This window comes from Toxoplasma gondii, chromosome IV (genome assembly GCF_000006565.2).
Source record: "Toxoplasma gondii ME49 chromosome IV, whole genome shotgun sequence".
Lineage (NCBI taxonomy): Eukaryota > Apicomplexa > Conoidasida > Eucoccidiorida > Sarcocystidae > Toxoplasma > Toxoplasma gondii.
Window position 1 is genome coordinate 2,518,892 of NC_031471.1, and position 13,229 is coordinate 2,532,120.

At 55.3% G+C, this 13,229-nt stretch overlaps 2 protein-coding genes across 2 annotated transcripts; both read left to right on the forward strand.

Annotated features, from left to right (window-relative positions):
• Nucleotides 1-436: 436 nt before the first annotated feature.
• On the forward strand, nucleotides 437-4,594 carry TGME49_301480 (hypothetical protein; the record flags this gene model as incomplete). Its single annotated transcript, XM_018782416.1, has 1 exon — nucleotides 437-4,594. Exon 1 carries the CDS (start codon nucleotides 677-679, stop codon nucleotides 4,592-4,594), a length of 3,918 nt encoding a protein of 1,305 aa, XP_018637928.1. The 5' UTR covers nucleotides 437-676.
• Nucleotides 4,595-8,826: 4,232 nt separating this feature from the next.
• Nucleotides 8,827-11,168, forward strand: TGME49_301690 (hypothetical protein). The gene has a single exon (XM_002371630.2). It carries the CDS (start codon nucleotides 8,941-8,943, stop codon nucleotides 10,108-10,110), a length of 1,170 nt encoding a protein of 389 aa, XP_002371671.1. The 5' UTR covers nucleotides 8,827-8,940; the 3' UTR covers nucleotides 10,111-11,168.
• Nucleotides 11,169-13,229: the final 2,061 nt, after the last annotated feature.

Below are 13,229 nucleotides of genomic sequence, written 5' to 3' on the forward strand. Positions count from 1 at the left end.
TGCAAGCAGACTGCACCTACAACCAACACAGGCTTCAGTACCGAGAGGAGAAAATACGGGCATCAGCTTTCCGGAATACGTCTGAATCTACTTCAAAACGTGGATAGCCATGATTGCAAGGTCGTTTTGCAAGAGGGAAACTGTACTTTTCGTGGTCGCGCGCGCACGGAGCGGAGAGTTCTGTGGGCGGCTTGTTTGCCTCGCGGGCCTCCTCCGTCCCACGGCGAGATATGTTTCTTCCGGCCACCTTCGAGGTGTGCCGTTGGTACTGGCCCGGAAACGCCCCTGCGCTTCGTCTCGGCACACCGGAGAATGGCTCCCCGCACTTGCATGCAACATCGGTCAACACGCCCGAGCCGCTCCCCCGTAGAAGAGACTAACTCGTATGCGTCCAGCTGTCCCGCGCTCAGAATAAGGCCTTCTGAAAAGATCGTGCATTTGGTGCTCCTGCGTTGCAAAATAGCATGCGTTTGTTCTTGTGCAGATTGTGAACTCAGTCGATCCCAAGAGTCATCGGCGGTACAGCCTTTGTCGCGAATGCCCACCGATAGGAGGGAGTCTGCCGACTCCCAGAAGTGTTGGTTGACGTCCTAGTCGCTGCTTGAACAGTGTGTTACCTCGAAAATACAACTCTTTGGCCTCTGGAGAGTTGAAGAGATGCATCGAGGAGGTGAAAATGCCTCCCACTATTTCGACATCCAGATCTGGGCTGCTTGTGGCTACGCTTTGCGCGTGCGCCCTAGTGCTCGACAGCTCTGGGCCGGTCCCCACATGGCAGCGCGTCGCGTCTTTTAGTCACGCCAGCAAGGTATCTGGCAGAGAAACGGGATACGCTGGCGCTTCGGAGCTCATGGTTCTGGCGAATGAAGGGCAAGATGGGGATGGTGGCAGAGCTACACACGCCGACAGTGGCGCGCCCATGTCCGCGATAGCGCGCCAGGCAATTGCCGGGGTGAAGGCGGGGGAGTCCGTAGAAAGCTTTGCATCGGCAGGTGAAAGGGGAGAACATATGAACGCTGTTTTGCCGAGACACGGGGGCCCTGCTAGTCAAGGGAAACGCAAGCCGTTCGCCATGTCAACGCAGCGCAAGCGGGCAAAGATCCGGTATCTTCTGGGTGCGGTCCTCGTTTCTGCCCTCGCGGTAGCAGGAATCATGGGCGCTTTGACGCTGAGAGGCAAAGTCTCCTCGCAGAAAGTGGCGGCCGACGAGGAAGCTATGAATTTGATCGAGGCTGAAATCGCTAGGCAGAAGGAGCGGGAAGCCAAACTGCGTCGCAGGCTTGCTGCGGTCGTGGCCTCAATGCTGGTAGCAGCGAGCCTCTACGGCTTGAACTCGTTCCTCCACGGTTCTGACAAGGAGATTTCTTCGATGCCATCCTCTATCGACAAAAAACCAGATTCCCCCTTTGCCGCACAGCTGGGCACCTCGCTCGAGTCAGAAATTGGTATACCCGAAGAAAAAGCAATTCCTGAGGCGGCCGACATAAGCAGTTTTATTGAGAATCTTTCCGCGACGGTGGCAGGCAATTCTGTGCAAGCCCAGAGCATCGGCTTTGTGTTGACAGTTGTTGTACTTGGTCTTGTCGCCTTCTCACTCAAGGCTGCTCGACGTTCCTCGCCAAGAGAGGAGCAGGCATTCAGCCTGCCGGCACACCCGCCGCGCGAGGAAAAAGTCAAAATACCTGCTGAAGCCGCCCCAGCAGCCCAAGCCCAGGCGGCTCAAAAGGCAGCTCCGCAAGTACCGACAAAGGGTGCTGATGAGGCCGCGTCGGGAGACGAAGACATGGAGCCAGAGGCAAAGCCGCAGGCTCCGGTGGAGGATGTTGATGAGGCGGCGTCGGGAGAGGAAGACCTGCTGGAGCCAGGGGCAGAGCCGCAGCGACTGGTGGCTGGTGCTGGTGAGGCCGCGTCGGGAGGGGAGGACCTGCTAGAGCCAGAGGCTGCGCCGCAGGGTCCGGTGGAGGATGTTGTTGAGCCCCCGTCGGGAGTGGAAGACCTGCCGCAGCCAGAGGCAGCTCCGCAAGTACCGACAAAGGGTGCTGATGAGGCCGCGTCGGGAGACGAAGACATGGAGCCAGAGGCAAAGCCGCAGGCTCCGGTGGAGGATGTTGTTGAGCCCCCGTTTGGAGTGGAAGACCTGCCGCAGCCAGAGGCAGAGCCGCAGGGACTGGTGGCTGGTGCTGGTGAGGCCGCGGCGGGAGGGGAGGACCTGCTAGAGCCAGAGGCTGAGCCGCAGGGACTGGTGGCTGGCGCTGGTGAGGCCGCGGCGGGAGGGGAGGACCTGCTAGAGCCAGAGGCAGAGGCGCAAGTACCGACCAAGGGTGTTGACCAGGCCGCGTCAGTAGGGGGGGACCTGCTAGAGCCAGAGGCAGAGCCGCAGGGTCCGGTGGAGGATGTTGTTGAGCCCCCGTTTGGAGTGGAAGACCTGCCGCAGCCAGAGGCAGAGCCGCAGGGACTGGTGGCTGGTGCTGGTGAGGCCGCGGCGGGAGGGGAGGACCTGCTAGAGCCAGAGGCTGAGCCGCAGGGACTGGTGGCTGGCGCTGGTGAGGCCGCGGCGGGAGGGGAGGACCTGCTAGAGCCAGAGGCAGCGCCGCAGGGTCCGGTGGAGGATGTTGTTGAGCCCCCGTCGGGAGAGGAAGAACTGCTGGAGCCAGAGGCAAAGCCGCAGGGTTCGGTGGAGGATGTTGGTGAGGCAGCGTCGGGAGGGGAGGACCTGCTAGAGCCAGAGGCAGAGGCGCAAGTACCGACCAAGGGTGTTGACCAGGCCGCGTCGGGAGGGGAGGACATCGTGGAGCCAGAGGCAGAGCCGCAGGGACTGGTGGCTGGTGCTGGTGAGGCCGCATCGGGAGGGGAGGACCTGCTAGAGCCAGAGGCAGAGCCGCAGGGTCCGGTGGAGGATGTTGTTGAGCCCCCGTCGGGAGTGGAAGACCTGCCGCAGCCAGAGGCAGAGGCGCAAGTACCGACCAAGGGTGTTGACCAGGCCGCGTCAGTAGGGGGGGACCTGCTAGAGCCAGAGGCAGAGCCGCAGGGTCCGGTGGAGGATGTTGTTGAGCCCCCGTTTGGAGTGGAAGACCTGCCGCAGCCAGAGGCAGAGCCGCAGGGACTGGTGGCTGGTGCTGGTGAGGCCGCGGCGGGAGGGGAGGACCTGCTAGAGCCAGAGGCTGAGCCGCAGGGACTGGTGGCTGGCGCTGGTGAGGCCGCGGCGGGAGGGGAGGACCTGCTAGAGCCAGAGGCAGAGCCGCAGGGTCCGGTGGAGGATGTTAATGAGGCAGCGTCGGGAGAGGAAGACCTGCCGCAGCCAGAGGCAGAGGCGCAAGTACCGACCAAGGGTGTTGACCAGGCCGCGTCGGGAGGGGAGGACATCGTGGAGCCAGAGGCAGAGCCGCAGGGACTGGTGGCTGGCGCTGGTGAGGCCGCGTCGGGAGGGGAGGACCTGCTAGAGCCAGAGGCAGAGCCGCAGGGTTCGGTGGAGGGTGTTGATGAGGCGGCGTCGGTAGAGGGAGACCTGCTGGAGCCAGAGGCAGAGCCGCAGAGGCCGGTGCAGCCAGTTGTGTCGGTCGGGGACGTATCCCCAAAGGAAACGGAAGCGCTAGAAGTTGTGTGGGAAGATGACGAGGACGATTTGTCTTCCTCTGAAAAGCTCCAGCGGATCAAGGCGACCCTGTGGCAATCGATGTCAATGTGCGGGACAAGAGTAGCCGCACTACGAGCTCGGACACATAATCTCCAACTCACGATGAAAGCGATAGCGGATGCAAATCTCGCAGTAAAAGAGACCGGCCAGACAATGTTGCAGGGTAACCTAGAGGAAGAATATGAACTAGTCTCACGAGCTCTTTCATTGGAATACGCTTCTCTGTTGTCCTTCTCCTTCGTCCAGCGTCTTTCTCTGACAGGTTTTTACTTGGCAGACGTAGTGACTGGATCAGAAAAGGACGGTCTTACCCCTGAACAGCGGTCTGAGATTCAAGAGAGTTTGGTGAATACCGACGCTGGTCTCCAGCAGGCTCGGAGTGAGGTGCTGGAACTAGAAGAAGCCGGGGGGGAACAGAGACCAAGAGGCGCACCGTTGGGACCACGAAGTGCACTAGTACGCACTGTCGATATTGTGAAGCGTGAGTTAGGTACTCTATCGCAACTGCTCCCTGGGATTAAGGAGCAAGAAACGACAAGTGAGCAACCCACGACACAGCTGAATATCGGTGAGCAGCTCAAGGTAAAAGCCGTGAATCTCAAGAATGAGATCACAAAGACCAAGGAGGCCGCCGCCTTGATGGCTGATGAGACAGGGATGCTCGAATCGCTTGAGGCCGGTCTGTTGGAGGCCATAGCTTTCTTTGCCAAAGAAACCAAAATAGCTCAGCTCGCTCTACTAGGCTTCGGAACCAGCGGCAGTGGTGAATCTGGCATGCTAAGGGATCTTCAGAATGAAGTTAAAGTTCAGCGTGACAGGCTTGCCGCCTTTGAAAGTGAACGTGAAGTTCTCAGCAATTTACTACAAACTGTCAGAGAAGAGAAAGCCATGTTGGACGACAAGTGTAACGACCTGGAGAAGCAATTGGAGGAAGTAGAACTGCAGATCAGGGGAGAATAGTAAGCTTTGGTAAGATGGAGACGCCTCCGGAGTATCGCTGCTCACGACCAGGAGCCGCCTCTCCAACGAATGGCGAACGACAGAAAGTGACAAGGGAGACAGTCTGTCCGCAAGCGATTGGAGTCGACGCTCCTTAGGAAGTGTCGGTGGGCTGTCGCTGTTTTGCTATGCGTCAGAAGTGGCTTGAGGGAATAAAACAGGAGAGGTCGAGTCTTGCATCGCAAGCTGACAGACCACTGTGAGCAAGGGTGCTGGGTGACTGAACATGAGCTGCGGCGTTAAACGATGCTCGGGGATTGCAGACGTTCAATGACGTCCGTGAAGCACTTGGTCGAGGATCCATGAGGATGTAAATTGCATTTGGGCGACGTTCCAATCCAGTCCGCGTTGCCCGTCGTTGCAGCGCAGCAGACGTCTGCGGGCAACGCACAAGGCACGCACACGTTTGAGTTTACACCCATGAAAATTCGATTAAGTGAAGATTTTTTTAGGGCCATTCACGAACAAGAAGGCATGGAGGAACCCTGTCTCTCATTTGTAGTAAACTTGCGTGTATGGCGAATCCAGATGTCACAGGAGGTTGCATGTACCCGATGCGGCAGCACGATCGTTTGCCAAGAGACAGGAACAGACCTCTGGTGGAGGCGAATCGTGTGGTGAGTTGCAGGACACCAAGTGCCGGGGAGAGCATGCAACTGCCATGAAGGCAGCCCCGCCGGCCTGTGTAAGAAGAAGGGAGGGAAATGGTAGCGACCAGTTTATTTTTCGCAGGAAAGAACATAGTCTGACCGCTGACAATGCGCAGGGACCGATCCTGGAGTTGCAGGTGCTCGCGGCGGTGAAATCGCAAGCCGAAACAAGGGTACCGGGGCTCAAAGCAAACGGCGGGGTGCCATGTGGAGATGGCCAACACGGCGTTTTCGCGAAGCGCCATCAATATGTTGGCGGGCGGTTGCCGTATCTGCCGTGGAACAGACGACAACAAAAGTTCGTAAAAGCATATACACTAACAAGCGCCAGCTGCTGAATCTGTTTGGGGAGAGTGGTAACGCTAGGGTTTCTGTCGTTTTCTGAACGGACTGGAGACGTGAGCGCGAGGCAAAACCAGCTACGGTGGCTTGAGAGATCGTTTGTGAAGATGTTGAGGAGCGCAGTGAATATGAGACTGACGGAGCTTCTTCCCCGGGTATTTCCCCAGGACTGCAACTCAGATTTTTCAGGGAAGTCGATCCAGTTGATGATGCAGATTGCAAGTGCACGTTCTCCACGGGCGGACACAGATTAACGCAAGAATATCTTTCTGAGACGACACCCTGTTAGGCGCTTGGAACATCGTGGAACGCCGACTCCAAGAGCCATTGTCTGTAAAGACCTGGGATGACCCACACGAGCCGGTGAAGATGCCGGGTGACCTGGGATTACCCCCCGATGCCCAATTTCAAGCTCTGGTGGTCAGTACTGGCACCACGCGGCGAGTGTAAAATGTGCCGTCCTATTGCTTGATGGTATGGGATCTTTTATTTCACAAATATCCAGAACGCAGAGAGGTAGTTGTTTCTGCACCCACGTTGGGGACTGTCAACCCGCCCGCGTACAAGGCAAGCGGCGAAGGAGCTCCTCGATGGTCTGCATGTATGCGTATGCATGAGTTGTGTTTCTGTTTCTCTTCTCTGCGTGGCGTGATGCAACCCACGTGACATTTTGTGCAGGTGTACTGTGGGTACTGGCCGCAGCGGCTCGCACGAGTTTGCTATTAGCGTACCGACAGTTTGCTGTAGACCACTGCGGGAACTGCGTTCTTGCCATGTCATGTTTTAGAAGTGTAAAGCTTCTGTTTATTCAAGCGTTGCTATGTAATACACTGTGTCTCGACGTTGTGTGTGTTGCAGTGCATTTCAGAACCGTTTTTAGTGTGGCGACCCACGATAGTGGGGGATAGTGCACAAACTCCAGTTGTAAGCTGCAGACAGAGGTTGTATGATATGTCATTCTTTCGGACTGCGGTCGGACAAAGGTCTGCAATGAAGTCGTTTCCTAGATCTACTCCACACGACGCCGGCGTCATCTCTGGTGTTGCAAAAAGGGGTTTTTCGGTGCTCACTGAAGCGCCGCAGGAATCCACCTGTGACTGTATAAGGTTGTAAACCCAGGGAATGTGCACACGAAGTAGACACACAACTATAGCGGGAGGCTAGTCAGATGTGAAAGGGGTCAACGAAGGTCTGGTTTACGACGACGCGTCATTAGCGTAGCTCTACTCCCTCATTTCCGAGCAAGCTCCTCGCCTGTTAAGGTATGGCTTGGAGGTTTCATGTCTGGGAAACTGTCAGGCGGCCTTGGTAAGATCGGTTGCCGTGCACAAGGCAAGTTACGTGTCTGTAATCTTATGCGAAACTGACGAAGGTGTCGTCAAGACACCGCTCAGTGTGTGTGAATAGACGGACACGCGAACGAAAGTACATGCTGGCCTTTTCCACGAAGAAGACGTGGAAATGAGTGGGATCGAAGCGAAGGGAACGGCAACTGTCAGGAAGGACTGGTGCGTCGGTTCGTGAGGCCCCCCCCATGGATACGACAGGCGAGAAAGAAACAAGACCCGTCCAATTCTTCTTGACTTTCGTCGTAAAGCAGTTATGCAGGAGGTCAAATACAGCAACGGTCCACGACACTGGGAAGACACCCGAGTCAGGGGCATTCACTCAGCAAGTCCATCCAAGGTACAGCCTGCAAGAACACATGGTAAATTATTAACGCCCGTTCCGTAGGCAGCAGTATCCAGAAGACAACTGAGGCACGCCGTGAACTGGTGCATATGGGATTCAGTCTTTCAGTATAGACACGCTGGGCAACTGAATTGCGGCGTCACACATAAACACACACACACGCTGTGAAATGACTCAGAACACCATACTGTTTGCCTCAGTGCTCTGCCTGGACCATTTGACCGACAGGGTTACTTGTCAAGGTGAAAGTGGTCACCATCACACAACTGCATCACACATGAGTCAACGGTACTGTTGCGGATTTACCGGCTCATACAGCAATGTGAGATCCGCCCTCATACCGAGAAAATTCCCGGAGTTTGAATACTGCAAACGCACGTCTTCGTCGACAACACTCGAAAACTCGACTTGTGAGTAGATGTTCAACCGCTGTGCGCGCAACTGGTATCATCAGTATTCGTTCAGGGCCAATGTGCTTGACGGGTACATCTGATACGACGGGTGCACGTGGTGAACGCTGCACAGCTCGGCGTGCCGCGTTAAAGCAGGCTTTCGGCGCACTGTCTTTCTCACCCTGTGACGACGTCGTCTGAGCTACAGTAAATACCAAACCTCCTCCCTTGGAAGCATCTTACGGGTTTGGCCCATGCAACGTTTCGCTTCGCTCAGAGCAGGCCCGACACAGTACCTCCTCGATTTGGTTGTTTAGCGCGGATTCCCTGTGCACTCACGCATCTGCAGAGAGTTTCCAAGAGGCAGAAAAACGCCGAAAATACCTCGTAGACATGGTATCTGCGTTGGGCGAAGCTAAATGCAATATCGTCGTCGTGTTGCATTTTTCAGCATCTCTGCTCTACAATCTCTGTTTTATCTTTCCGCTACGTACAAGCACGTGATGTCGATCGTGCTGCGTGAACGAAGCCGCCAGCACCGCGATGCAGCGGAGGCCTGCTAGTGCATCTATCTGCCTGCGTCCTGCAAGCAGACTGCACCTACAACCAACACAGGCTTCAGTACCGAGAGGAGAAAATACGGGCATCAGCTTTCCAGATTACGTCGGAGTTTTTCTTCACGGAGCGGAGGGCCACAAATGCAAGGTAGCGTTGCGAGGCAAAGTGTGCTTTTCGCGGCTGGATGAACAAGTTCTCCCACGTAGCCGAAAATCTCGCGGACAGTTTGTATGCCTTGTCAGCCTCTTTCATCTCACGCCGAAATGTGTCTCTTCCAATGAGTTTCTAGGTGCGTTGTGTTTAAGTCCTCAGAACAGTCCCCACGACGTGCTCGCTTCGGACGCCAAGTCTTGAGACATGCATGCATCATGGCGGCTGGGGCGAGACCTCTTGATGTGACGAGCATCGATCCAGCTGTTCCTGCAGCGCTTCTTTTTGCTGAAGTGTCTGTTCTTTCAGTGTGAGATTCAATTTGGCTTTTTTCTCCCACTTTGTGGAGACGCGTTTTCCGCGACTGTCTTCACCGACAGTACAGCCTCCGTTTGCCACTCACGTCGAAGCACTTGAACGCTCGTGGGTGCCCTTTGTCGGTGTTGGCCAATGTCCTAGTTGCTGGGCGGGCAGTGTCCTCCTCTCGAAGATCTAACTGGTTGGTTTCTTATGAGGTGAAGGCATGCGTCGAGGAGGCGAGAGTTTCTGCCACCGCTTGGCATCCAGATATGGATTCCTTCTGGTCGCTGGCTGCGCGGGAGCCTTGCTCGTCGGCTCCGCGCCGGCTTCGACTCAGCAGCGCTTTGCGTCCTTCGGTCTTGCCGGCAAGGTAGATGGCGGAGACACAGGATACGGGGCTCCGGTTGCCCTACAGAAAACCCCCGAGGATAACGCGCCCCTTTCCTCGGGAGCGGTCGAGGCGGCCGATGATGAACTACAGCCCTCAAGCACCGTTCCCCGAGTGTCCAGCGCCTGGTACACCGTGTCGACAAGGCGCAAGAGCGGAAAACGCCTCCTTCTTATTCCTGCAATTCTCCTTGCTGTGCTCGCAGTGGCTGGAATGGTGGGCCTTCTCAGTCCGAAGAGTAAGGAAGCCCCTGAGGAAGAACTGCTCGAAACTCCCCAGGTCGCGGATGTCACAGGGCAAACCAAGGCGGAAATGACTGGGGTAGAACGAGAGACACTCGAACATCAAGACGAAACGAAAGCAGCTCGTCGTCGCAAAAACACCGCACTCTTCGTTGCAGCATTGGTAGTCGCGGGTGTCTTGGGCATGCACTTCTCCATGCGAAGTCCCGTTAAACCAGCAGAGTTGGTGGTGTATGAGACATCTCCAGTCGATTCCTCAATGCAGGTGAACGAGCCACTCGATGCAGAAGCGAACAGCTTTGTCGAACAGCCTGAGATGTCTCCCGAGATACAGGATGAAAGAACCGTCGAGGCTGCGCTTCAGGAAGAGACACGATGGGGTGAATTTGTGAACACGATTGTGGGGATGTTCGGAGACAAAGATGTGCAAATGCGACGCATTGGCATCCTAACAACAGCTGTTTTCTTTTCGCTTGTAGCCTCCTCCCTGGCAGCTGCTCGACGTTCTCGACAGCAGAGACAGGAAGCGACAAACGCCCCACCGTCACCATCTGGCAACGAAGACGAAGCGGATATATCTTATCATACTATCCAGCTCTCTGAATCCAAACCGACTGGGGAACCACAGCCCGAGAAAGAGGAGGCGATGGCTGCCGCGAATGTCCAGGCACCTGAACCCCAGCCGACGCCTGAGGCACTGTCGAGGGCACCGGAACAACCTCAGGAAAGTCCCGAGGCAGGAGAGGAAGGAGAGCCGGATTAGTTGGATGGTGGCATCGAACAGCTCAAGTCCAGACCGGTGAAAGATGAGATGGAGTGCCGGAAAAGGTCAGGTTGTCTTCGAAGTAAAGCGGCAGCGCTCGAAACCGTGATTGGGTCGACCAGGTTATGCCATGACTTTCCCACGAAGCTCAGTCCATCCGTTTTGGTGGAGGCACTGAAGGAGGCGATGGACAAGCTTGTGGAGGAACTCGAATACACCGGCAATTCTGTGGTGAGAGGCGCCAAATTCACCGACGTTTTTGTGGCAGTAACAGGTCACGTGGATGCGGGGGGACACGGAGAGGAAGAAGAGGTTGATGCAGAAAAACTCACAAACCCCACGCAGTCTCTACTCCAAACAAAGACCCAGATCACGGGGCCTGGGAAAGAAGTCTTCGAGACATCAGACGGTTCAGCAGCAGCATCGGCACAGTTGGCGGATATCAACAATATGTGTGAAAAGATAGCGCTAATCTAAAAGAGGTGCAAGGCGCTGTCGTCCAAAACAGGGGCTGCAACCACGACAGCGGACGACGGCGAGAGTGCGTCACGGCTACAAGAGACGTTACTTATACTAAAGACTCGCGTCTTACAAGAGCAGAGAACTGAAGTTTTGCTCGAGGCAATGCAGCAGCAGTTGCGGACATCGAGGCTGCTCTTCCGTTCCCACGTTCAAGGAGCCGAGAAAAAGATACCGCCTCTCACATATGGTGATCCGGACGCCGACTGTACGACGGAGCTCAAGGCTGAGATTGAATGGCGGCTTAAACCGCTTGGACGCGCGCAGCAAGCTCTGGTAAACCGCGAGGGGAAACTCGATAAGAAGTCCTAGGGCGTGTGCAAGGAATGCAAAGCACGCATTATGCGATGGACAGAGAATTGAAGAGCAGCTACTAGTAAATCGGGGATGAACGCCCAGCCCTGCAATAGTTGGAGACAATACCTGCTCATGTTTGTTTTGGTGCCGCAGCTACCCGTCCAAAAGAGACTGAGATGTGGGAGGCGACTGCAAGAAATATGCAGTACATCGGCACTCGAATTGAGTGGAGAATTTCGGGAATCGCCGGCGATCTATCGTTGGTTTGCTTCACTTCGGAAGTAGACTGACGAAGCAGAGCCCAGACGGTCGAGTGGTGAGAAGCAACGCAAGATGACACCCCCCCCCTCACCGTGATCACGGGTGCCTGGTGAACGAAGAAGGGATGGGGCGGGAGGAGGTGTTCGGGGAGTACAGACGTTCTGTTGCGACCATGGAACGATCCAGGATCCACGGAGGTGTCAACTGCGGCCGAGCGCCTTTTCAGTCCAGTCTGTGTTGCCTCTCCGACGCACCGTTGGAGCAGACGCCAGCGGGCAAGCCACGTGGCGCTCGAGTGGTCGAGTTCTGCAGACCCAGATGCCAGGGAGACCCATGTCTCTCGTTCGGAGTGAACGTGCGTGTATGGCGAGTCCAGGTGTTAGTGGAAATTCCCTAGTCCCCATGAAGCACTGCAGACCTGTGAAAAAAAACAGCCAAATATGTTGCGTGGCAGATGGGAACAGTCCCGGACGTTTGCGAAAGCAAGGGGCTTGTGATCTAGAAGCGCAGGTACTGGCGGAGGCGAATTCGAGGGTGGAAGCAAGGAAGAGGAGGATCAAAGAAGACGTCAGGGGTCTGTCTGGGTGCGGGAAAGCAGGGCTCTTTCGCGATGCCCCATTGATCTGTTGGACCGTTATGGGAGTGCTGTCAACAGAGAAAAGCCGAATCTGGTAAGAATAGCGCACAAATCAATGCCAGCCGTTCACTGTATAGGAGAATGGGAATGGCTGAAAGTCAATGAGGTTTCCTGAACGGACTGGAGGCATGAGGACGGCGAAAAGACTGCTTAAGAAGCTAGGAGTTGTTCACAAATATAAAGAGGAGGGCAGAGCAAAGTCAGAAGCGACGTTGTTCTGAGCACGACCCCTGGGATGAAATGGAGCGAGTGTACAGGGTGGGTGTTCCATCCAGTCCAAGATGCATGTTGGAGCTGCTTGCTTCAGAGCGAGTCAATAATCACGATACCGTCTGCCGCAGATGAATCTACTGGAGGAAGACAGAGTGGTAGGGGCCTGTCGAGAACATCGAATACGAAGTGCAGTCGAGGTGCCCGCAGTAGATCAGAGGAGGCAGGCAGGATGTTGATGCATGGGGTGAACCCCTAGAGAGGGAGTTTGAAGGCAGTGCGGTCAGTGCAAGAAGCAAACGCCAAGTGACATTTGCACGGTGTGGTTGCATATACATGTGGAGGGCGTTAGCCGTAGTTCAAACTTATGTCTCTGGGTCAAAAACGATCTTGGCGCTCACGTGATGTGCCAACAATCAAATCAAGCCAGGCAACTTGAGGCACCGGCAGCTCTCATTCTCCTTCTTCATGAGAACCCAGTGAACCATGAATTTAGCTGTACAGGTGTACACTCGTACCTTGGTGTGCACATATGACTATATACGCCTCTTAATACACACGTTTATCCATATATATATATATATATATATATATATGAGCACAAGCACAGTACTTGTAAAACTGACAACGTATGTACAAGGGAGCCGCAGTCCCATCAGTTGTCCTGGAGCATGTCCTTGCCACCCTTGTGCACCATGAAGGAGACACAGCGTTTGAAAAATGGTCAATTCGCTGTTGATCTGTAGCCAGTGTGAACCTGTCTCCTCTGGGTCCCGCTTCCTCTTCTTCCCGCCGCGACTCTGTCCAAAGTCCATCCCTCTGAGGCGGAAGAGTAGCGGTCTCGCTTGTCGACTCATGAGCAGGAAATACAGAAAGAAAACGAACCGAATGTGTGCACATCCCGCGTGTCTGTGCACAAACTGGGAATATTCTCAACAGAAGATGTCGAAACTTCGTTGCCCTTCTCGAAGCGCGTGATGTGCGGCCAGCACAGTCGTGTGTGGCAAGTACAGCGTTATTTGCCGCCAGAAGTAAATCGATAGAGAGAACGCGACAAGAAAAAGAATCAAGAGGGGTGTACAAGAAATGGGATAAGCCTATCGTTACATGTGCTTGTAGGTGGGGCGTCAGCCAAAGGTTATTTGCAGTCACCGGTCTAGGCGTCCGCCCATCTCTCTGGATAGGGGCGTTCGTG